Source organism: Psammomys obesus, unplaced genomic scaffold, assembly GCF_907164565.1.
Source record: "Psammomys obesus unplaced genomic scaffold, mPsaObe1.curated_primary_1811, whole genome shotgun sequence".
NCBI classification, from domain to species: Eukaryota; Metazoa; Chordata; class Mammalia; order Rodentia; family Muridae; genus Psammomys; species Psammomys obesus.
The window spans coordinates 36,704,587-36,730,375 of record NW_026596040.1 but is presented as its reverse complement, the minus strand read 5'-3'; the positions used below and the strand labels follow the sequence as shown (position 1 = coordinate 36,730,375).

General features: G+C 38.5%; 1 protein-coding gene across 2 annotated transcripts in view; it reads right to left on the bottom strand.

The window, feature by feature from the left end:
• Nucleotides 1–3,708: 3,708 nt before the first annotated feature.
• Smad2 (SMAD family member 2) overlaps nucleotides 3,709–25,789 on the bottom strand; it is a 36,253-nt gene continuing 14,172 nt past the window's right edge. The window contains exons 2-10 of one of the 2 annotated variants that reach the window (XM_055622902.1): nucleotides 22,657–22,746; nucleotides 21,474–21,667; nucleotides 20,336–20,470; nucleotides 17,605–17,679; nucleotides 10,968–11,021; nucleotides 9,753–9,965; nucleotides 7,711–7,848; nucleotides 7,391–7,535; nucleotides 3,711–5,214 (exon numbers count right to left, since the gene is read on the bottom strand). In XM_055622902.1, the coding sequence (XP_055478877.1) occupies nucleotides 5,091–5,214; nucleotides 7,391–7,535; nucleotides 7,711–7,848; nucleotides 9,753–9,965; nucleotides 10,968–11,021; nucleotides 17,605–17,679; nucleotides 20,336–20,470; nucleotides 21,474–21,667; nucleotides 22,657–22,746 (1,168 nt within the window). In that variant the 3' untranslated portion in view covers nucleotides 3,711–5,090. Of the gene's footprint in view, nucleotides 5,215–7,390; nucleotides 7,536–7,710; nucleotides 7,849–9,752; nucleotides 9,966–10,967; nucleotides 11,022–17,604; nucleotides 17,680–20,335; nucleotides 20,471–21,473; nucleotides 21,668–22,656; nucleotides 22,747–25,789 lie in introns of both variants that reach the window. The other variant, XM_055622903.1, reaches the window with a different exon arrangement.

The following is a 25,789-nucleotide window of genomic DNA, read 5'->3' as shown; positions in this document are numbered from 1 at the left end:
TTTTGAAGACTTTTTGAGAAGGCAGAATGTCATTTTCTCTCAAAAAAGAAAAATGCCAATGTCCTAATGTACAGAGTTAATGAACAATCTCATGTCTACCATCCCTTTTTCCAAGGAATCCTACATCTCAAGCATTTGTGAATGTTGGGTCCACTCTAAGATTCACAGGAGCAAGCTGTGACTGTAACACTGAGCTGGTTAGGATACAGAGGCCCCAAGAAGCCTTAAAAAATCCTTTCTGTTGATTACGGCTAAGACAAGCCTGCACCACCTTAATTTAGGCTAGCATTGAGTATAGGGAGCTTGATCTCATGGCAAAGACATGTGCTATTCAAGTTATCCTCAGCACTGGGTATACAGTTTAGGGAAGAGGTATATGGATAGCTATATTGATGGCAATGAATTCCCCATGATTCACCACAGTGCCTAAATATCAGCATACCAGCTGAATGGCTAAGTTAGGACTGGGTAGGTTTCATTTTAAATACACTGACTATGTCACAAGAGGAAAATGTCTACAAATGAAGAATGTCTTTACTAAGATAAACAATGTAATCACTCATCACTTTGGATGACCCCATTGTTAGTTTTTCTGAGGGTGTATATGTGTATACACTCACACACATATACTAAAACTAAAAGGTTCGAGAGATCTCATGTTCATAAGCCAGGTATAATGTCCAAGGTCAAAGACTCTATTCAAGAAATTACACAAACATGAAGACAGTTCTTATCACAGAAACACTCATGAGATTAACTCAGCATTTTCTGGCTGCAAGAATTGAAACTCAGAAATTATACTTAATCTCCTCAAACAAAAGGTAATCTGAACACGTGAAATAATCAGGCAAGCTTGAAAAGAGAAAAGGAACTAACAGTGGGGACCTATCTTTGGAGACTCTTACTATATGAAGTCTGACACTTTAGAACAGTGGTTCTCAACCAGTGGGTCATCACCCCTGAAGTGTCAAATGACCCTTTCCCAGCAGCTGCCTTGTAGCCATGGAAAACAGGTATTTACATTATGATTCATAACAGAGGCAAAATTACAGTTATGAAGCAGCAAGGAAATTGGTCACCACAACACAAGGGACTGAATTAGGGCAGAGAAGCATTAGGAAGGTTGAGAACCACTGAGTGTCCCAAACTGATGGAAATGCTGTTACCATCTAAATTATAATAATATTTGACAATTTGCTACTTGTCAGTCAAAAGGATATTTAACTGGGCAAAATTCCAGAGCCACCTGTACAATTCAAACAGTAGACTAAGGAACAACACTAGCTTGCCTGCAAAGAAGTGCACAGTACTAAGGGGAGAAAGACCTATGTACAAAGAAAAACTATAGCTCATGGGAATGGGCAAGGCCCAAGGAAGCCTTGGGTTTAGCAAAGTGAGGCAAGTCCTTTAATCCCAGCACTCAAGGAGGCAGAGGCAGGTAGATCTCTGTGAGTTCAAGGCCAGCCTGGTCTATAAAGTGAGTCCAGGACAGCCAAGAATACACAGAGAAACCCTGTCTCAAAATACCAAAAGTGAAACAAGTAACAATTCTGATATATCAGGACAAAGCCTTAAACCACAGTAGGAGAAACGGCCCTAGAGTGCCTTGTGAATAAACACTTAAGAAAGTTGCACAGAGAAGTGGAACACATGAGCAAACTGGAAGGGCCAGCTTAGATTGTCTCCTGCTACTTTACAGTCCACTTCCAGACCAACTATTTTCTAGCCAAAAAAAAAAAAAAAAGAAAAAAAAAAAAAATAAATAAAAGAAAAGAGAAAAATGATTAAAAAAATTAAAAAAAAAAAAAAAAAAAAAAAAAAAAGTCTTATAGATACATATGGGCAGCTCTTGGAAGAGGTAGAGAAAACAAATAGGCATCTGCTTTCTTTGATTTCAACTAGCAAGAGCATACTTACCTGATTGCTTTCACTGGAGTTTTAGTCTGGATGAATGGACAACAAAGGCACGACAAAGGTGAAATTAAAGAAATGAAGGGGAAAACATGACAGCTTAAAAAACAAATGAGCTACATTAAACTGAATATTGTTTAAGTTAAAAAAAAAACCCTAGATATTAAACAAATGGCAAAATATGTGGAATTCAGATGAATGTACAGAAATTAGAAGATTTAGCTCTCAAGAAAACACATGCAGATTTCTTCTGGCAAAGTGACAAGCCCTGAAAGCAACAGTAACTCCCACGGACTAAGCCCAACCTGAGGGCCAGGACAGTCACAGACTCACAGTGGCTGGGTGAACAAAGGCATCAGAGACTATGCTGACTGAGTACATGTCATGATGCTTAGTCAGGGTTAACTGCTGTGGCTCAGCAGTTTCCTAGAAGGAAAGTGTCTTTAAGTCAGAGCCCAATTCAGTGGTATTCTAAAGGACTGGCCTAATCCAGCTCAATGTTCTAACATGGTTTAAAAGGTTTTCAAATTCCTGTTGAAGGAAGATGATAAATAACGTGGATAAGTTAAATCAAGACAAATCAACCAAGAGGAGGCCCTAGGTACCATCTGGAACAAAAACCATTCCTACAAAAAAGGGGGTAAAGGGAGTATGTGAAAATTAACAAAAACTAGGCCACAGCAGACCAAGTGTAATGCAGGCCACAGCATTTCACTGGAAAGCAAACATGAACACTCTCCACACGAGAGTTCATGCTGTGTCAGTCCATGCTCAATGGTGCAGGTGTCTCCAAGGAAAAACCCCATTTCACACTGTACAGAAAAGCTACACCTCAACCCAAATCATGGAAATGTGTACTCCTGTCGGCATCACTTCGTTTAGCATGTCCTCTGCTCCCAGAACTGTCCCCTGACAGCACAAGTTTTCTAGTCTGTGAACACTTCAATGAGGGGCAGTTTACAGTTCTTAACTCCAGCAGGCTCAACAGCAATAACGCCCAGGACATTTGCTCTATCACCAGATGGGCACTAGAAGGAGTGACAATCAGTATGCAGCAATAAGTCCACAAGCAAGCAGTGGGGCTCCATACTAGTGAATATTTACATAAAGGAAGTTGTTAAATTAAGTGGCACTGACCTGGTGAAAGAAACCTCTACAACAAAGGTCTGAGGAATGGATTGCAATGAGATGACAGGAGCAACCTATCACAAAGCAGTGACACCTTCTACAGATTATAATCTGAAGAACAACCTCACCTTCACATAAAGGTGTGTGCACAATTACGATGCCTGATAGTCAATTTCTGAGCCTGAGCCTCTGGGTTTGATGCTGTCCCAGCAGTGCTGATCTCCTACGGCTCTTCACATGGCTTACTCCTTCTAGGCCAGGGTTAGCTCAAACATCGCTTTCCCAGATGCCTTCCCTCTGCTAACCAGAAGCATCCTGCCATTCTCTACAAAGCAACCTGTTTACCTACTATGCAGACACATGAATATGCATTAAACGAACTGCTGTCTCAGCAAAGGCAGGTACCACAGCTATCTTGTTCACCTTCACCCAAAGGTTAAGGAAGTTCATGGCACATTAACAGGTGAACAATAAATATTTGAATAAAAAATTACTATACCAAATTTACATGAACACATACACACAAATATAGGAAAATGGAAAATACCAAATAGAAAACAACCAAGTGTTGAAAAGCATCAAAATGATACCTTTACATACATGTGAGAATGATCTCAAAGAGTAAGTATCAAAGGTGTCTGTCTGCAAAAATATGAAAATTTACAAAAAGGAGACCAGGAAATATTTTCCATTTATACAGAGTTGCAAACAAGAAAGGAGTCAACACTGGGCATGACTGTTGTGTGCCGCACAATGGAGGACCAACAGAACAGCTGGGATCTCCTTACTGCAGAACAGAAAGGTCAGTGAACCACACACTGAGGACTAGTCAAGAAGAGCTCAGACTACAGGCAACTGCAGGCTAAATATCTGGCTAAAAGGCTTAGCTCCCAATCTTTAAAATTTTGAAATCATATAACATTCCATTCATAAATACATAGAATATACTTTGATGGCCCTATCTGCTGACCATACCTCAGTGTCACTCCACATACAAAAGGTCCACTTTATAATACAACGAGGCAGAAGGTCGGCTGCCTTTACAGAAAGGTACTTTATTATTAGACTGACTTTGGAAGAAGGAAACACATACTGAGATGATTCTAGAATAGCCCTGAAAATAATTATACTGCCACCTGTGCATGTTTTGAGACAAAAGTTAATCAACAGACCAACAGGTTATACAAGTCAGTTATTATCTGCCGAAGTTTGGTTATAAAACAAAAGGACTTACTCTCTGCAAACCTTTACCAGACTCAGGTTTAACTAACTACCCCAGAAGCCATCAGTACAACTTTTTACCAGAGTGATATCATGCTGTACTGTTTTGTATCAACAGAAATGTGATGAAGAGCTTGGAAGTTTCCAGTAAGGTCTCCTTCTAATGCAATTCGGCAGGAAATAAACACAAAGAATGACTGCTAAGATTCACTGGACACATTAAGGTCAAGGATTTCCAAGTTAATCCACTTTTCTTCCCCCAAGAGTTTGTTTATTTTTGGTAAAAGGCAGAAAAATTAGTTTCTACAAGGAAAATCTGCTTCTAAACGATAATTTGAAAATCTTGATATATATATTATATATTAAAAAAGACACAAAAATAACGGAGAAGTGGGAATAACAGATTAGGTACTGTAACTTTATAAAGGCTTGCCTAGACCAAGAAGCAGCACACACACCTCATTTATGCAAACTAAAAATGTATACAAACAGCATAGTACTGCAATACTGGGTCTTGATACATTACCTGTACACATAACTACTACTGTTATTAATAACCTTTGGGACACTGTCTTATGCCCAACAAGACGACATCAAGTCTTTCAGTCTTCTCTTCCCCCTTAGGGGAGGGCATTTCTAAACACTAATTTTCCCATCTAATATTCAAATATAGGAAACAGATTCCACAAGGTGCTTTAACTGATGAGACCTCAAGTGCTGTTTTCGCTCTGGAATTTTTGGCTAGCGAACAGTCCACGGGATCATACACAAACACTACGACGGAAGAGTTGTTGCACGGAGTCTCTGATGAGCATGACTGGTGGCGGACTCTAGGACATGCTCGAGCATCGCACTGAAGGGGATCCCATCTGAGTTAACACTTTGTCCAACCACTGCAGGGGGCCATTCAGGTGAAGTTCAATCCAGCACGGAGTACTTGTTACTGTCTGCCTCCTGTTTCAAAGAACACAGAATGCAATTAGGAAATCAAAAGGCTGTGTATAACAAAATCTAGTTTAGAATAATTGTTAATTTTGTATGTAAAATTATTAGTTTGAAAATGGTTGATTTTTATTGTTAAAATGATCTAATGAGTTTTGTCCTTTTACAAAATTGTATTTATGTATGTGTAGTACACTTTTGCCTATGAATGCAGGTATACAGAGGCCAGAAGGGGTTGGGGGTCGGAGGTCGGGGGTCAGGTCCTTCCTCAATTGTTCTTTAACTTGCTTCCTTGAGTCAGGGTCACTCACTGAACCTGAAGCTCCCTCTTCTGCGTGGACCGACTGGCCAGCAAGCTCCTAAAATCCATCTGCTCCCCAGCCTCCAGGTGGCAATCCCCAGCCCTGTCCCACGCTGTGGTTGTCAACACACATAGGCATGTCTGGCTCTTAGGAGTGCTAGGAATTCACACTCAGTCCTTACGCTTGCTAACTTATGAGTCTTAACAACTGAGCCATCTCCCTAGAACTTCATCTTTTTGAAAGACTTACAAAAACACCTTTTCCTTCTGATTTTAAATTATTATACTGATACTGTTATCTACCTATAGCCTCAAATGGGACACGTATGAGAGAAAATTTAGATACTACTAATAATGAAGCTGGGAGGAGAGAAAAAAAAAAAAACCAGTAAAGACTGCCCCAAGGAAACTGACACATATGGTCACCATACTTTTCCATGTATCAAATGAAGTCTAATTGGAAAAAGATTCAAATTTAAAGTCTGCTGACCCAAGCTAAATCCTTGTCACATAACTAAGACTTGGCGCTGAACTTCCTCTTCTAAGGAACACAACAAGCAACATTCTTGTCAGCCACGTCCCTCAGGCTTCTGGTTTAAAAGGTAAAGAAAGTAAAACTTTCTAGCACTGTAACAAAGGGGCCACTGCCTACTGCCCAGATCACAGAACATTTCTGTTACTCTACTCTCAGGCATTGGATTTAGCTCTATTTTATTTGCTACAAAATTAGTCAATACATTTACTTTTGCTTCTTCAACAAGGTGTCCTTCAAACATGATAAAAGGCCATTATCAGCTCTCCATCTTTAAACAATTCATGCCCAATAACATTTAGGATTGGACACTCAAGGAGGTGGAGATGGCTCAGCAGTGAAGAGTATGTACTGCTCTTTTAGAGGACCAAGTTTAGTTCCCAGGACCCATATCTGGCAGTTCATAAAGGCCTATAACTCCAGCTCTAGGGGACCTAACACCCTCTTCTGGGTTTCACAGGTACCAGCACTCACACAAGCGTAGACCCATATATACACAAGACATGCACCTAATTAAAGGCATTGTGAGGGGCGCTAAATGTCCAAGCACATACAAATTGCTTTTTAGCACGCTGTCATTTAGAATTATTGTCCAGTAGATCCTTTGGGTTTTTGGTATGCTCTAGCCAACTTTCAAGTACAGGCATCTGAGTTTATATGTACAAGAATTTCTGCTATGCCTGCATATATAGCAGGCTGGGAGGTACATAACACTAACATCCATGACTAGAGTAATGCAAAGTGAGACCACAGGCAGGGGAGCCTATTCAGCTGATCTCATCTCAGCTGAACTGTCCCGCCTTATTCTACTTCTAATCCAAGTTCTACTCTGCTGTCAAAATTACAGTTTCCATACTGCCCTTTCCTATCACCTGAATCCTGTATATATCTTCTGGAACCTAGCTCCCATGCCATTCCATTCCATCAGGAAGCTTTCCATGAGTACAAAGTAGACACCTCTGGTTTTATAAAATAACATAACCTTTCAAGTGTACCCTTTCATAGTACTTAACATTCTACATTGTTAAAATGCATGTTTCCATATAATTTAATCCTATCTTCTATAATACCAGCACAGTAATGTTCAAGTTTCTTATCCACAGGCCTCCAACTTTCTTAACTAAGGGTCTCATGTAGCCCAGTATGACCATGAACTCCTAGACACACATCACCACACCTGGTTTGTGTTTCTGAACATTAAATCCAGCACCTCACACAAAACAATCAATCATCCTACACCCTTGCCCTTTCTTTTATTCTTTTACACAAAAATCTATTGAGAACAGACATAAATGAACTAGAGAAGATGCAAAGAAGGGAATAAAAACAGTCACAACTGAGCAAGTAATTCATACCGGTATTCTGCTCCCCAACCCTTCACAAAACTCATTCTTATGGTGCACATTCGAGTTAGCTGATAAACAGCTTCAAAACCCTGGTTAACAGACTGAGCCAAAAGAGCAGCAAATTCTTGGTTGTTGAAGATCTTCAGGTTACAGCCTAGAATCGAGTAGTAAAATATAAAAAAAGTTATCATTAGAAAATAATTTTAAAAGGATCTATGTTTTAGAATGAGCATGCAAATCAGCTCCTAATTCCTAAGGTCATCAGCAACTAGAAAAATTAATAAAGCAAGCTAATATACACAGGTTTATTTACGTGGTTGAAACCATACCTGGCGGAATTTTACACACTGTTGCAGGGTGCCAGCCGTATCTCTGGTTACAGTTGGGGCTCTGCACAAAGATTGCACTATCACTTAGGCACTCGGCAAAAACTTCCCCACCTATGTAATACAAGCGCACTCCCCTTCCTAAAACAAAATACACATGGTTAGTTTCGGAACACTTGCGCTCCTCAGTGTTCCTGAAAGTCATCTAAGAAATATTCTAAGGTATTCCCATGACTTCTCAGAGCCTTATTTTCCTAATCTGTAATTCTGAAATATACCATAGCATCTTTCCCAAAAATTTTTAACAATTATTTTCAATTTTCAAATTATTGTTCATAAAAATATTTCAACATAGAAAAGTATGTAATAGTGAGACAGCTTCATACAAGTTACTGTTTTAAAATTTACTTAAAAATTGAGTTAATTTTAAAGAAATTCACTAATGTCTGGGCAATTTTTTTTCTTAAGGATCCCACTAAGAAAAGACTCAAAAATATCACATCCACCCGGCTTTGTAAATGCCTACTTTGCAGTGTAATCACATACCAGGTTAAGAGACTTTTAAGATGTAGCTGAAGTGGCAGCAAATCAGCCATTGCTACACAGCAGAGGACTAAGTGATCAAACAGCTGCGTGCAGAGGGCAACTGCAGATGCTGGCGTCTGCTGTCTTAAGACTAGGTGCACCTCAACCATGCATTTAGCTGTGAGGAAAAATGAGGTTCAAGTCTGAAGAGATACCCAGAGGGCAGTGTGCCTATGCAAGACTCCTGGATTAACCTCCAGCACAGTGTTGGGTGGCAGGGAGAGCAAGTTAGTACAGCAAGTAAGTAGAAATGTAGACTTTTCAGACTATTCCCTGACCAAATTACAAGATAAACAAATATAAGCTTAAAAAAATGTAAAAGATAATCTAAAATTATAGTCAAGTAAAATTCCGTTGGGAGATATGAAAAAGTACAAAGAAAACTATTAATTTTCTTTAAAATACAAAGGTTTAATTAAAACACACAAACATAGAAAATAAAACCCTATGTGACTGAAGTCAGTGTGGGCTGTTCACAGCTTTTATCTGCAGTGGTGTCTGGACTCCTTGATAGCAAGATGAGCCAATGAACAAGACCTGAAATATTCACACAGCTGACACACACTTTCCAGTGTTCTCATTCACACTGTCAGTATCGACTTCTGGTAATCAACATCATTTTTCACGAGAGGAAATGGTTAATCTCAAACAGGCAGAAGAAAGTTGAAGTTAAAGAAGCAATCTGATGATGCTTGCTATTTGAAGCTCTATACTTTTTCCTCACAAAATACTAAGGTTCCCAGATAATTTAGGTATTTGTAAATTATAATCATGGAAGCTTTCCACATTAGATGTGAAAACTGAGATAAAAATGTGTTAATTTTTTAAAAACTTAAAACAAATCTATTAATGTAAACAAGATTTATGAGAAATAACCCTTTTCAAACTTAAATCAGGAGCAAGTGGGAATATTTCACAGTTTGACAAGTTTCTTTAATGTCTGGCACAACAAAGACCTGGCTTCTCACATAAGATCTACACTTCATCTCAGATTCGAAGTCCCATGTGTTGAGCCCCCAGAATGCTGTGCTTTCTGCTGTAAAGAAGTAGCAAGCAGCACCTTAGAGTTGTTGGGAAAGTAGTGCCAAGATGTTTTAAGGGACTGTCAGAAATTCCTGTATCATATTTTGAAGCCTCTAATTATATGTAAAATCCTTAGAGGTGGGGGAAATGAAAACAGATCATGATTGAACATGGGACTGTCTTTCTTTCTTTTTTTTTTTTTTTTACTAAAAGAGACTGAGCAAATTAGTTATTTTACCAAAGGACTTCCCACTATCAAGAGTGCCAAATACAGGTAACACTGAAGACAAAAGTTTGCAAATTTGTCACCAAGGTGCTATTAAAGGGACTCACGGATGGAGATGAAAGTGGGCTTTTCCATACAAGCTTTTGATATAATATCAAATACTAAATCGTGAGCAAATTGTATTTTTCCACACAAAGAAAATAAAACATACCTATATGCCTTCTTGTCATTTCTACAGTAGCATTTCGGTTAACGTTGGAGAGCAAACCTAAGCAGAACCTCTCTGAGTTTGACGGATCTGTAAAACCGTCTACAGTGAGCGAGGGCTGCGATGCGTGGAAGGTCTCTCCAACCCTCTGGTTTAGTTCATAATACGCTATTGAACACCAAAATGCGGGTTCCGAGTAAGTAACTGGCTGCAAATCTGAAGTAAAGGAAGAAATGTTGTATGAACAACTCAAGATGAAACAGAGCGAGCACCATGAACATCCTCCACGTCATAAATCAGACCAGATAAAAGTTTTAAAAAAAATGTCTCTGACTCATAAAGTTATGTATGGAGTAATATCAGTTTTAAACAACAACAGAGGAAAACAGACCAGTCTGCTGAATTTGGGTGCATTTCTAAAACACATCTTGATGGTAATTTTAGCTAGGACAAAATATAAAGCTGAGTAAAGAGAAAAGTCAAAAGCCACAGAGAAGAGATACTATAGTGGGAGAATCAAAATATTTCCCTGACATCTGTCTATTCTCATACATGCAAGAAGCAGAGTGAAGGACAAAAATGCAAGTGAAAACCAATTACAGCACCAATAAACAACTTACTATCAGAAAATGAGGACCACATGTAATTCACTTTTGTTGAGATGTACTATAAGAAAGATCACAAGGAAAAACCAAGACAATTTTGCAGAATAAATTCCAAATATGTAGAAGCTGAAGACTATGAAACAGTAGGGTATATGAGGGTTAGAGCAATATGAATGTGATCATATATTTGTGACATAAGTATGTACACTTTTCTACTGACTGCCACTCTAAGATACACCCTAAATAAACACCCGTCAAAACCTTACTCAACTTCATAAAGAACAGTTTTAATGACTCAGACTGTCTCATAAATGTCTAACCGTCATGAGAAAGCAGGCAGTACCAACTACAGTATCAGCCGTTTCTAAAGACAGTCATCTACACCACCTGAATCAGTTTACATTTCTCATATATATATATATATATATAAATTTTCTCATATATAAATTAGTTATATATATATATGTATGTATGTATGTGTGTGTGTGTGTGTGTGTGTATATATATATATATATATATGAAAAGTAAACTGATTCAGGTGGTATATATATATAATCTCCAGAGACAACTTTCCTTAATGTGGTGAAAACAGATGGAAGAAACAGCAACTCACCCAGGCTGTGATTAACAGGAGAGAGAGTAGTAGGAGACAGTTCAGCTGGAGAGCCTGAATTGGAGAAAGAAAACTGACATTGACATTTCTCCAGAACTTATGATCAAGTAACAAGAAAACGGTTCTGACCTTTTCACCAAAAATAGATACACAATTACATCTCAAGAATTGAAAATATGCAATGACTTTGAGTTTAACTCAGGGGGCTGAAACACACAAGGTACAAAAGACTAAGCACTGAATAACTTCTTTCTCATGGCATAACTGACTTGTCTTCTTACCCTCTAGGTCCCCCACCTGGAGGAGCCCACTACTGACAGCTGTCTGTGTATCTTTCCAGAAATATTCTATGGAACATATCAGCAAATACACTTTAGTTTGTGTCACCTTCCTTTCATGACAAATAGTAATAGTTCTAACACCTGTATGAGGTATGTCATTAGAACCCTTTGGTGCTGCTATTTCTATACCGTTCAACCTACCTGCAGCAGCTGCAGCCTAACACATCATGGTGCATCGTGGTACCCTGACAACTGATGATTGTTTACTTTAAGAACCAAGATTGCAATGACTGTTCTCACACCGACTAGTCCCAGTTTCTCTAAAAAGAGCTCTTACAAGAAAGTGCCAAGTCTAAGGGTTGGTGCCTGTCCAGTTTTGACAGATCCTGGCTAAATTATCACCCACAAGGTTGTAACCGCACATGTTCCCATTACCACCACACCACAGTGTAACAACTGACAACAGATGAAAACATGGTCTATACAAGTGCAGCTTTGAGCTGGGACAGTGGTGCATGCTTTTATCGCACCTCCCAGGAGGCAGAAGCAGAAGACCTGGAGTTTAAGGCCAGCCTCAGCTACAGAGCAAGGTGGAGACCAGAGTGGGCAGGTTACAAGAAACTACGTCTTTTTATTTTATTTTTTTCAGGCAGGGTCTCTATATGTAGCTCTGGCTGTCCTAAAACTTAATCTTGATCAGGCCTTTTCCGCCTTCTGAGTGCTAGGATTCAAGGTGTGCACCACCATGGCAGAGTAAGAGGCCCTGTCTTAAACAGACAATTTCATTTACATTTCTCTTCGTTTATGATTATTTATGTTTTATTTCAGTTCTGTGAAGTCTGCTCTTTTGCGGACTCTCCTTTTGCACTGACCATTTACCCATCTGTAGGAGGCTCAGAATATAGTAAGAGATCTTCAGTCTTTTCAGTCAGAGTTGTGGAACATTTGGTCACTTGTTTGGTGATTGGGGCTCGTATCACAGTCTAATAAAACAGTTTTAACAACAGATCTACCTGTCTGTGTTGTGTTCAGGGTTTTCCCACCAAGCAGGACACCTGGCTTTGAGCTGAAACAGTAAATCACTTATTTAGAACTTCTCCACCAATCTCAAGTAAGACTTGTAATTAGTAAACAGAGGAGATAGCAATAAGGTTCTATGACCAGACCTGTGACAACTAAGGTTATTTTCTACGATCTGTAACAACTTCAGTTATATTTTCACAGCACATTCCTTAAGAGTTTAGTAGAGCCTGTGAAATTCCAGCTAACAAATCTAAGAGTTTTCTCTATTTTGTGAGGTTAACATAAGTTCTTTATTAAAATTAACTTTACTAAATTCTATTTTCTTAGAAAAATATCCAATTTTTTCTGCTTTGCATAAATATCCTCAATCTAATCCAGAATATATAAGGCACAAATAGACAAAATGGGGGAGGGTAGCCACAGATACAAAATTTAAACTACATCTGTTGTAAATGTACTCTTACTACAATCACAAACCCCACCGACCCCACGAGAAGCACCCTCTCAGGAGCAGAATCTACATGCAGCTCCCAGCTGCAACAATGTGCCGCAACACAGACTAAAGGTGGGCAGAGGGCATCACTGTGCACCATTCACACTACAAACAGCATATACGGGACACAGGTAAAAGTGGCAGTCACCACTGTCCTGCTGGGTCACAGAGAGAGAACTGGAAATCACTATTTTTAAGAAAAAAATTGTATTATACAATTAGTTTTGTTTTCGTTTTTCTTTTTAAAAAACTGCTGGCAAATCACAACAGGTACAAATGAGAAAGGTCAAAATATGCTTGGAACAATGAATTGAAATCCATGGTATTTCCTGCAGCAGACATAAACAACTGGAGCTGGGGGAGCTGCTCAATTATTCTCTCTTCTAACTATTAACACATCTAAGAAATACTCAGTAGAAGTAACCAGCAAGCTTGATGTTCTACAGTTCTGTAGGTGTGAAAAAGAAAGGCTCAGTATAAATTTTAAAAGTTGAATCAAGCAAATAATTAACACAATCCTTTTAAAAAATACAGTTTTAAACAACTGATAATTAATCAATGAATCATTCATATTATAAAAGTTGCTGAGGAGTTTGGCCTCCTACAGGCCTTTCATCCATAAGACAGAAAGTGCCTATCTGCACCTAAAGCATCTAGATGTATGCTTTGCTTACAAGTTCACAACTGTTTGCAGGGTGAGTGTCTCAGAAAGGAAGCATTATGAGTTTTTATAAGTGTCAATGCTCACTCCTTGAAGTTTAGTCCTACCAAGAGCTGACAAGCTTGTATCTTTTTTGCATTATCACTGTGTGGGTGACACCTGCCAAATTAACAGCTTTAAAAGGAAAACTCTTTTATAATTTTGTTTATAAGTAGTACATTCTTATTTTCACCCACTTTTAAATTTAAACCAGTTCCTAGAAGTACCATGCATTTATAAACACCCCAGTTTTGGGATCTACTTTTTATCTTTGAAGGTGACATTAAAACTTCTTTATAAAAAAAAACAAAACAAAGTGTCCTCAACTTCTTTTTTAGAATATTGTTAGTGTCACAACATAATTGAGAATCAAGTCCAAAGAAGTCTCAGACATCCCTGCCACTGGGCAAGAACTGTTTACCACACTCAGACTGTATTGTTATCCAAGTCCACAGTTTACAACAAGGCTTATGCTTGTTTTATTTTCTGTAGGTTTTGACAAGTGTACAATCCACTTCCTTCATTTTTTTTACTCCATAAATGCAAAGGGCTTTTCCTACTCAATTTTCCTTTCTCTACAACCTCTCAACTCTTCACTATCTTCAGAAGGCTTGCCTTTTTAGCATGTGAAACAGCTGGGGTTGTACAGTATGTACATGGCCTTTACAGATCACCATTTCTCATTTAGTAGTATGTAACTAAGGTTTCACATCTTGTCATTTTTTAACCTTATACTAAGCAACATGACACTGTCTCATGAACCACAATTTTTCAACATCTCAGTTATATTCAAATGTTTCAAAATTATGAGTCAAGCACCAAGGTCACATTTTTGTGTGAAGGATGTCAGTTCACCTGAGTAAATACCAAGGAACCAGACTTGGTACTGCTCAATATGATAGTTGTACTACGGAGCCACAAATATAAAACAGCAAAACAGATAGATACACAGACTGAAGGAAGCAAATGAGAACCCAGAACAAAAACCCACCTAGTCACAGCTGTAACAGCCAACAAACACCTCCACGCAATGAACTCCACATCATCCTGTACTCATACTCACACACCCACACCACACATGTGCACACACTCACACCTTTGCCCCTGAAGAGTGCACATGCACGCCATGCACACAAACACACACAGCCCCTTCACTCTCTCATCTCCCCAATGTCTTTAACACCCCCCTAAAACAGATACCCCCCCCACACCTTCCTCACAATCAACACTATCATTAGAATCTCACAGAATACAGAAACTATGCTGAGGGTACAGAAGAGTGGTAATGGCCTTTCAGCACGCATGAGACATTAGGATTGCCTATCACCATAATCAATAAATTGATGAATAGAACTTTTTTCAATCAGACAAAGAACATATATAAACTATATTTTCAGTTAACATCCTCCTCAATAGAGAATTATGCATGTATTATTCTGCAATCATAAAAAAATATTGTTATTGTTATTAAAAAAAACTACTGAGTATGACATGTGTGTCGTGGCACGTGGGGCGGGGGCCAGAGACAACCCTGCAACTGCTTGTCGCCTTTCCCCTTCTGTACCCTCCAGGTACAGAACTGGCTTGTAAGAAAAACAAAAAGAGAAAACTACAGGTTATTTTCCAGTTACTTAATTTTATCCTTTCATCTCCAATTTTTGTATATGCTAAAAAATATAACATGGCTTGGAATGGTAGTACATGCCTGTAATCTCAACAATTTGGGAGGCTGATACACAATGGTACCTGTGAGTTTGGGACTAGTCTGGTGGGTTTAAGACCATGATGTGTGATTACTGCCCAGCATGACTGTGATCCAGTCTCAAAAAAAAAAAAGAGAGAAAGAGAATATATTAAATTACCTATGTGATTCACAAACTATTAAATATAAGCTATTAATATTAGCAATGTATTCTCAAAACCTTCTTAGTTTTATATTAGCCAATCAATATTGACATACAAAGTACCACGAGTTGAACAGCTTAAAACCATTTCCTCTCACAGGTGTCAGCAAGGTCACACTGCCACGGGTTCAGGCCGCACTTCTACTGTAGGGATGTACCCTCATGTGATTGTGATTCAGCCATTCAAAATGTGCTAAGACATCCGGGTTGTTTCCATTTGTGAAATTATATATATGATGTTTACAACACAAACATTTTTGCCCAAGTGTTATGTGGACCTGTTTAAATTCTCTTGGGAGTGAAATGATGGGACTATGTAGTAATCTTATATTTAATTTTTGAAGGACAACAAATTTTGCTAAAGTGGTTATAACTGACATTCTTATCAGTAATAATGAGTGTTCCAGTTTTTCCACAACTTGACTAATAGTTAAACTCTTCCTCTTGATACAGGAATGTAGAAGTTGAAACACTATTTCACCTGTGATCAGTAACTTTATGTTACCCACTTTCAATGTCATGGTAACGGCTACCTACCACAGTGCAACAACTACTGTTCATTGACAAATACTGAGTGTCAAGGAGACATACTTGAAAAGTCAAGTATCACGTGCACTAACATACATAACATGCTATTTCATTAGATTATCATCTATCTTTCTATCTGCCACTCTCACAGCCAGACATAAATATTAGCTGCAGCAGAAACATCTTTTCTGGGTATCTAAGTATGGAAGAAGTCAAACAACAGAATTCATATAAAGTCCTCCACTCCCCCCTCCAATGTTCCTCCATTAAAAATAATTTAGACAGGTTGAAATAGTGGCTCATGCTCATGGCAAGAGGATATGAGTTACAGGAGAGAGTAGGCCACACAATGAGCTTCAGGTCAGTTTGGATTACTAACTGTGATGGTCTGAGTAAGACTGGCCCTCATAAGCTCAAGTATCTGAATGCTTAGTCACCAGGGAGTGGCGCTATTTACAAGATAAGAATTAGGACATAAAGCCTCGTTGCATGTATCACTGTAGGCTCACTCACTCTCTGCCTATGGATCAGAATGTAGCTCTCAGCTCCTGCAGCAGTACCTGCCTGCATGCTATTATGCTCCCACTGTGATGACAATGGACTAAACCTTGCTTAAAAGAAATTGTAAGCAAACCCTCAATTTCTTCATGAGAATTGCCTTGCTTATGACTTCTCTTCACAGCAATAGAACAGTGACTAAGACACTAACTAATCCTTAAGGTAAGACAGGTTGAATAAATCACACTGAACAATGACATCAAAGCACTCTCATGACTACCCTACTTGGCTCCCCTGGGTTATAGAATTTATTATTTAAGAAACAACTTAAAACTTTGTGGTATGTAATATTCATTATTATATGTTGAAACTTTCCCAACACTGGATATAATAGCTAATTATCGGAAATTAATCAAATTCAGATCAGGGACAATGTATTTTGTGTTAACAGTTTACTCTAATTCAGAATTCACTATTAAGTTAAAGAAGCACAGAAAAGCTGGTCCCCCTCTTCTAGTCTCAAATCCTTCTTAAAAACCAGTTACTAGGGTGACCGTGGTCTTTTATGAAAGGTATTCATTCATGAGACAGCAGCATGGAATACTTGGAGGTGGGGGAGGTACTGAGTCCTTCCAAGTTTTCACTTACTCCAGTAAGAGGAATATCTACCAACTGCATGCATAAAGTAGCCCATTTGATAGCTCAGATACTGTCAAGATGGAAGATTTGTCTTGTTTTCTCTAAGTTCAGGGTGCCAGCAGACATTACTCTTGAATGCACTCTGTTTCGCATTGTGATAGGTAGCGGTTGTGTGTGCATGTGCCTTCCACAGTGCACGTGTGGTGGTCAAGAAGGAGGTCCTCCCTATCAGTGGACTTGGAAATGGGCATGGTGGAGAGGAGGGAGGGAGGGAGGAGCTGGGAGGGAATGAGGGATCGGGATACAGAGTTAATAAAATGTAACTGATAAGAAAAAAATAAAATTCAAAAAAAAAAAAAAAAAGAAACAAGTTATGGGAGTTGATTCTCTCCTTCTACTTTGAGGGATCTGAGGATCAAACTCAGGCTGACATAGCTACTCCCACCTTTAGCTACTGAGCCATCGTTATAGGCTCCAGAGTCTATTCTCAAATATTCTTAATGTGTGGCTGGTTGACTCTAGTGATGTGATCTGAGATTACAATGACTGATACTGAGAAATTAATATTTACCTGTGTCCATACTTTGATTTAACTGTTGATCACTTGTTTCTCCATCTTCACTGATATATCCAGGTGGTGGTGTTTCTATAAAAGAACAAATCAAGTATAGTTGATTTGAGTTCAGCTTTTTCTCCTAGCTACCAAATGCAAGCAATGAATCACCTGGAAACCAAAAAAAGTATATATCATTATAAAAAAGGAAATTGGAATATTATGGGTATATGCATGTGTGTGTATGTATACAAAACATCATTATAAAAGGCAGAACTAGGCTTGCAATTGAGGCTCTAATCCTATCTTACAGGTGAATCCATAAAGATGGCTTGTAACATAATACAGCTTTCCTGGTATATTTTCTTTAACATTGTTTACCATTTGATTTGTATGTACACATTCTGGGACAACAGCCAAAAACCAAAATCAAAGATGTCCCTCAGCAGGATTCAAAGACATATTAGTACTACCATTTATTTTTAAACTAGTAGACAACAGGCATGGATGGACAAATAGCCCCAATTTCAGTCTACACTACCCACATAGGGCAAGTTACAGAAGCATGGCTCAAGACTGATCTAGCCTGGATTCTACCTGAAAAAGCTCCCACCTTTCCTGCTGGGCTTTCTAACTGCTTAACAGTTCTGAATGCTTGAAACAGAAAATGGACAGAAGTACTCGCTGAAAAATTACGATTCTAAAATCATTTCCAACACATTTTCTGAATAAGACATTTATGTTCAAGAGGTACCTGTATAGCTGAGTAAATTTCAAAGACAATAAAAGCATGCATACAGTTTCATCATTTGTGACTTTTAAGGAAAAAAGTACAAAAGATTTTCAATAGTGTGCCATTTTCAATTTTTAACTGCAACTCAACATAAAAAAAATTCGGGCATTATTCAAAGGGGAGAAGGATGGCTTTAATCACGCATTTAGAAAACAGAGGTAGGAGAATCTCTTCAAGTTTGAGAGCAGCCTGGGCTACACAGTTAAAAAAAAAAAGTCTTAAACCAACTGCCCCCTAAATTCTCATATAGAAATCAATATATCAAAATGTTTAAAACTAAATGTTTAAAAGTTATCTTCATATAACCAAACAATAATAAAAATAATTCATATCATTACATTTATTTTAGAGATTAAAACTAAGAAAATTTAAAAAACTAAGCTTTGAAACATCAGTTTCAAAGATGGAGAAAGCTCAATTCTAAGACACTTTATCTCATCCTATTTCTTTACTATCATCCATTATTATTTATCTATATTGATAAAAAGAACTTTCAGCATTTTCAAAAATTGTTCAGTTCTTTTGAGGGCTGGAGGGACTCTCTGGGCACCCGCACGCACATGGACACACAGGCACATGTATAATTTTAAGTAATAAAAATTTTGAATAAAACTATTTTGAAATGTAACAAAAGTAAATTCTTTGGTTTTGCTATTACTGGGAACTGACAGTGTCCACAAAAACTGGTATATTTCACTTCTAATTTGCTCCTTTATAAAACACTAGCATCTAAATAAAGGTTCTACACACTACAATCCGGGAGCAGTAGGCAGGATGGCATAGGACAGGGGTGCATTTAAAGTGAGGGCTACACACAGAAACCCTGTCTAAAAGAAAAGAAGAAAGGGGGGAAGGAAGACGTGGAAAGGAGAAAGAGGAAAAGGGGGAAGGGGAAGGGAAGGGGGAAGGAAGGGAAGGAAAGTGAAAAGGAAGGGGAAGGGAAGGGAAGTAAAGGGGAAAGGAAAGGGAAAAGAGAAGGGGAAAGGGGAAAGGAAAGAGGAAAGGAAAGACCTAATATCTACTCTTTTGACATACAAAGGAGGACGAGGCAGGCAGAGACTAAGAGACAGTAAAAATCCAGACTACAATTAATTCCTAATTAGTTTCTGTTATTATAAAAGCAAACAAACGCTGTTATAAAAAGTAACAAAATAGTAGCTATTTTTTCTAGAAAACAGTAAAAACTATAGAGATTGGTATTGAATTGTGAAATATTACTAGGCCACATAAAACAAGACACAAGACAGAATGTGAGAGACAGTAAAATGGCTCAGCAGGTACAGTATCGCCACATAAGCCTGGCAACCGGAGTTCAAGCCCCTGCATTCTTGCAAAGGTGGAAGGGGATAACTGACCCTACAAAGCTGTCCTCCTCCTCCATACATGCACACACACACCCCACACTCTGAAAGCACAGTTTTTACAATAGAGCTTGAGAACCATGGAGTTGAATTCACTCATTTCTCCAGTAGAACGCCCAGGAAAAACACAACTGAGCACCTTCTTGTTTTCAATGTGTTGTTTATCTATAAAACTAAGATGTTCTATTACGAATGTTTATTTGCCGTAGGCATTACCAAATTACACATGGAGAGATGATTATTTACATGTCTGGTTATGACTGTTCTAGAGACGCTTGTCTTAACCATACACTAGGTTTCACTTTGCAACTCTCTCTACTTCAATAGCTATGACAAACCTACTAGGATCTTTTTCCTACTTCTTACAGTACTTTGTTTACAGCCACTGCAAAATAAAATAAAAAGTAAACCTGTATCCAAATAAACGTTAAGTGTAACTAGACTCACACACTGCCCAATACAATTTTCCCACAAATGAGACTTTCCATCTAAAGTCAAGAACACCCTGAAAATGAAACCACATTTCTAATACTTGGGTGTTTGTTGCAAGATTGCTATTTCCCCAAGTTTTAAGAGACTCTCAAGGCAAAAATACCTGGGATGTAATTACTCTGTGGCTCAATTCCTGCTGGGAAATTAGTGTTTTCTGGAATGGAGTGAGTATAGTCATCCAGAGGCGGCAGTTCTGTTAGAATCTCTGTGTGCCGAGGCACTAATACTGGAGGCAAAACTGAAAGAGTTAAAGAAATCTTAGTTAGTGGCAAGTGTGTAAGGGAAGCTTACTCAAAGTTCTCACAAGGCAGAAGGCAGTAGCTTCACCTTTCAAAGTCTGAGCACAGTTATCTGGTGTTTTGACACTAAGAAACTGACAAATCTCATCATGGACTGTTCACACAATTCACCATTTAAGCTTGCAAATTAATGTCTATTTACTTTGGAAAACAATGTGACCCTGTAATTACTCTAGGAATTTATAAATTTCTATTAGAAATGATGAGGGAACCCAATGGTAGTGGCGCAGGCCTTTAATCCCAGCACCAGGGAGGCAGGTGGATGTGAGGCCAGCCTAGTCTAGAATTCCAGGACAGCCAAAGAGAGCTACACAGTGAAATCCTATCTGAGAGAGAGAGAGAGAGAGAGAGAAAAGAAAAAGAGAAAGAAGGAAAGGAGAGAGAAAAATGGTGAGACAATATCATCACTAACACTAAAGTCAAACTTTTTTTCTAAAAGCATAGAATTTTTTTTTAAAGTTTTAAGTCCATCATTCACCAGAAGTCCTACCACAGAGTTCACCAAATCACTTCAATGAACAAGCCATTTAAGTGACTCTGAAAGCACTCAGGGTGGGGTGCTGTAAGCAGCCAGTACTACAGAGACATGGATGGCTCTCAGAAGACAGCAAAGCTGTGGGTTCCCTGGATACATACCTTGCTGTCCAAGAGAGTACACTCCCAAGAAATGGATATGGCCCTTTTCCAAGACAAGTTTGGTTTTTTTTTTTTTCCATAAAAGTTTAAAAAAAATAAGCAAGCATTTAAAACCCCTACCAAATAATATACTCAATTTAAGGTAGTTTATCAGAAAATTTTACATTAGAATTTCCCAGAGATACAAGGAGTACTAGCCTTCAGTCAGCCTTTTAGTTTAAAACCAGGAAAGCAAAACAAACAAACAAACAAACAAAAAACAAGAAAAAACAAAACAAACAAAAAAAACGCCTATAGTTTTCCTACCTGGTGTCTCAACTCTCTGGTAGTGGTAAGGATTTACACATACTTCATCTTTTTTCAGATTAAAAGCATATTCGCAGTTTTCAATTGCTTTGAGCTCATGATGACTGTGAAGGTCCGGCCAGCGCCACAACCGGCAATATATAACATGTGGCAACCCTTTCCGATGTGAAACCTGAAGACGACCATCAAGAGACCTATTCAAGAAGCAAGGGGGGGAAAAAGGAGGGCACTTTTAAAAGGTGAGACTGGGTGTCATCAAAGGGCTAAATTAATATACTAAGAGCACAATAAAGGAAACCACACCATGAAGTTAGCAATAGAGATACCCAAGAGGAACAGTACGCTCTGGCTTGGATCTGATCAAGCAAGCAGCAGCACTAGCAGCTGTCTCCTACCAGTGTGCATACAACAACTCACATGCCAATGGAAGGCTAGCCTCGTGGGGCAAGCGATACAGAAAATGTCATGTGGTTATACTCGAAAACTTCATCAGCATCCACTTTTAATAAGCTAAATGCTTTCAAAGGCATTAATTCTGAAGGCAACTGGTTGTCAAAAAAAGGAAGTAGTATGAAAATGGTAAGTATCAATGATGCAACAGTAACTAACTCAGACTAACATAACTTATTATTTAAGTGTGACTTCTGGCACCTGAGGCTTACTCATGAGGCTCACACAGAAATGCAGATGGTGATGAAATGGAATGGACAAATACCAATATGCTTAAAAGAAATGAAGTGATTTTTTTAAAAAGGTGACAGAAAAACAAGTTAGCCTACTGTTAATTGTCATGTAAGAGGTTCATCAAATATGTACTAGTATAAAGATGAGATTTTGATGATAACAAGAAATTTAGGAAAAACTAGTCATTTATCTACTTAAAAATTAGGCCAATAACAAATTTATCTAATCTTGGGCTACAATGAGTATATAGCTATAAAAAGGTCTTATTCTTTACGGGACACAATAATTTAAAGATTCAAAACTAAAATTGCATTTATCAAAACATAAGCTGAAACATTGATATAGTTTTAATACTGGCAAGCGGATACATTACGTGCTATGCCTTACTCACAGTAAGTTAACATCCTAGGCAAGTTACACTAAGCAACCCAGTCGAGGTCTTCCAAAGCACCACCCTCCCACACGGTCTCTAGGGTCCCATGGAGGGCAGAATATTCACCTGGTTTGTTCAGAGAAGCTGTAAAGGCCTGTTGTATCCCACTGATCTACCGTATTTGGTGTACTCAGTCCCCAAATTTCAGAGCAAGTGCTGTGCATAAATTGAAAAAACAAAAAGTTGATGTGAACATGGAAGCATGGTTATTCAAAATACCATGATGCAAAGCATGGAGAATGTACAGAATACTTCCTTCACCCAGAAAATATACATAGCTTCACCCATGGTGGGTCAGTGCTGGCCACTATATTTTCTATATGAAGGAAGCCAATAAAATGGAACATGTGACTCCAGATAAGTTATGATTATGTTTTTATATGTGAACACCAATGCTCGCTAACCTAATGAAACCATACCTATAACGACCTTGCCAATCTCCTCTATTCAAAGAGTTCATCCCATGGCATTAGCCCCATTCATGAGGCTTTAGTTCATTACTCAGTTTTAAAAAACAGCAATAAAAAAAACAATTCAATTAAAAATAGCTGTCAACTGGTACTTTTAATATAGAAAAAGTCCCAGCTAAAAGAAACACTTATCATTTGGGTGTGGTAGCGCACACTTATAATTCCAGCACTTGGAAGGGTGGAGGCAGGAGGATCAGTTCATTGCTTGCTTACTCTAAGCCAGGAAATTCAAGGACAGCCTGGTCTATGAGAGCCTGTCTCAAAGCAAATAAGTAAATAAACAATCACATCCACAGTTAAGAGTTCCAGGTTATCTGTTTATAATAACTTCAGAAAGTCCATGTTACTGAAAGCTGTAATTGCTGTCTTGTTACTATGTACAAAGGGCAGAGTAGATAAACTGAAGTCATTCTACTAAAATACAGCTTACATTTTTTTTTCCACATCTCTTTCCAGAACATGGACAGGTCAAAGACAATTCACCCTATTTCCCCTGAACTACTATTTCATTTCAAAGTAACTACTAGACTGCAGGCAAAGGGAAGAATTTAAAGGGAACCTTCAGAATGGACCTTTTGATTGCCTTGTGTCTTGGCTATGAAGCTGTACTTTTTAAATCAGTCAAACATAATTTCCAATTCCACTTCTCTCGTATTACTAAAGTCAAAATTTGAGGGAAAAGGAACATTTCTGACAACTTTTAAAAATATACTGAGTTTCCCATTTGCTCACACTTTGTGAGATAACTGGATCAACAAAGGGCAACAGGAAAGCGCAGGTTTTCCTAAGGCTAAACACAGCAGTGGTTCTCAGCCTTCCTACTGCTGCGACCCTTTAACACAGTCCTCATGTTGTGGTGACCCCCAACCATAAAGGTATTTTCACTGCTACTTTATAACTGTAATTTTGCTCCTGGTAGGAGTAGTAACGTAAGTATCTGTATTTCCTGATAGTCTTAGGCAACCTATGAAAGAGTTGTTCCACGACCCCCTAAAAGGGGTTGCAATCTACATGTTGAGAGCCACTGGTCTAGGGTGACCCAGGGCCCCTTAAAACAGCTAGCCAGCTGCAGGCCACCCTTGATTTAGAGCACACAGTAACTGGAATGAACAGTTGGTAGGAAAGATGAGAAAGGAAAGAGTAGGACAGAGGGACAGACAGAAAAACGGGGGGGGGGAAGCATGCTTGGAAATTTTCCTAAGCTCCCCTTACATGTTTTAGACAATCTCACTTTTTAACAGTACATCATTATACTATGAAAAGCAGAAAAAGACAATAAATGAGGATAATTTAGACCTTCCTCTTATGATTCTGAACTATAATGAATAGTATACAGCTGATTCTCTTTGAAAAAATAAGAAAAAAAATAGCATAATTGGAGACTATTCTGTCACGGTATTAGGAAGAACATTTCACTCAGGTTCCTCTGAGAACATGAGAACCATAATTAGGGCACAAAGCACTTAAGCTATACTGTCCTGGGCCTGAAATAAACCAAAGAATAAAGAGCTATGAGCAGGACCGTGAATGGGTCTAGACACAGTGATGTAGGCCTCAGCCTAATCCAACCTCTGTCATCATAACACCATACATCTCGCATCATTCATTTGCTATGTCCCTCAAACTGGAAACATTGTTTAAAAATGTTAATTTTAGCTAGTAACATGTTTGCTTGTTTGTTTTATAGTAGCTCAGGCTGGCTTGAAACACACAATCCTGCTTGAGCTCCCAAGTGCTGGAGTTATGGTTACCACACCCAGGCAGAATAACTCTTCAAAACAGACCCACTCTGTAACAACACATACAAAGCAACGAATAAGTATGTGTAATTATTAAAGAAACAACTTTAGCATAACTAAATACAAAAGCACACGATGCCCCTAATTCATAGTTTTACAACCCAGACAAGATTCTCTAAGTAACACTGTAAGAGCCACAAGGAGAAGGCCCAGGAAGAGACTAGTCCTACAAGGCTGAGAATTATTACATCACAAATCCCAGCTGAAAAGCACAGGTAGACTCTGTTTCCAGCAAAGTCCAGGAGCTTTAATTAGGTCAGTTTTCCTCAAATCACAGCTCTGACCAACCAAATAGAAAAGTATTTAAAGACAAACAGACCAGAAACATGGCATCTGAAAGGCGTCAACCTGCGGATGCGGAATGGCACACTGGATGAGAGCTGCACTTCTAGGACTTTTTACTGGGCAGTCCCCAGCCTGTGACTCAGGACAACTACAGCCTACGCATGAAACAGCAGTTTAACTGTAAATAAAGGAGCCACAAGGAATTATCTTCTAACAACTATGACCTCTGCCCGGCTCCTTGCCTGACACATGTGGACAAGACTTGTGAGGGTTGATGAAATCTGCACTTGCAACTGCGACAGTAGCCATTACCAACAGCAGAAGTAAAGTCTAGATCATAAAGCTCCTAGGCACCTGCTAAAACAAAAATCAAAACCCTTCAGAAGGGGGGACAACAGAATTCCAAGTTTCTACAATGCTCAGTTTTGGATTACTAGTATACAAAACTAAAAGCCACAGAAACAGGTTGAATGAGAGCTTTAAAGGAATTACTATGAATATGTTCCTGAAATTAATGAACAGATCAGGAGTCTCAACAAATATAGAAATGAATTAAATAGAATATGAAAAAAGGAGCCTGACTGCCAAGGAATAAATGAGTGAACTTATACATTAGCAAAAATTAGCCAACCAAGAATAAGAGAC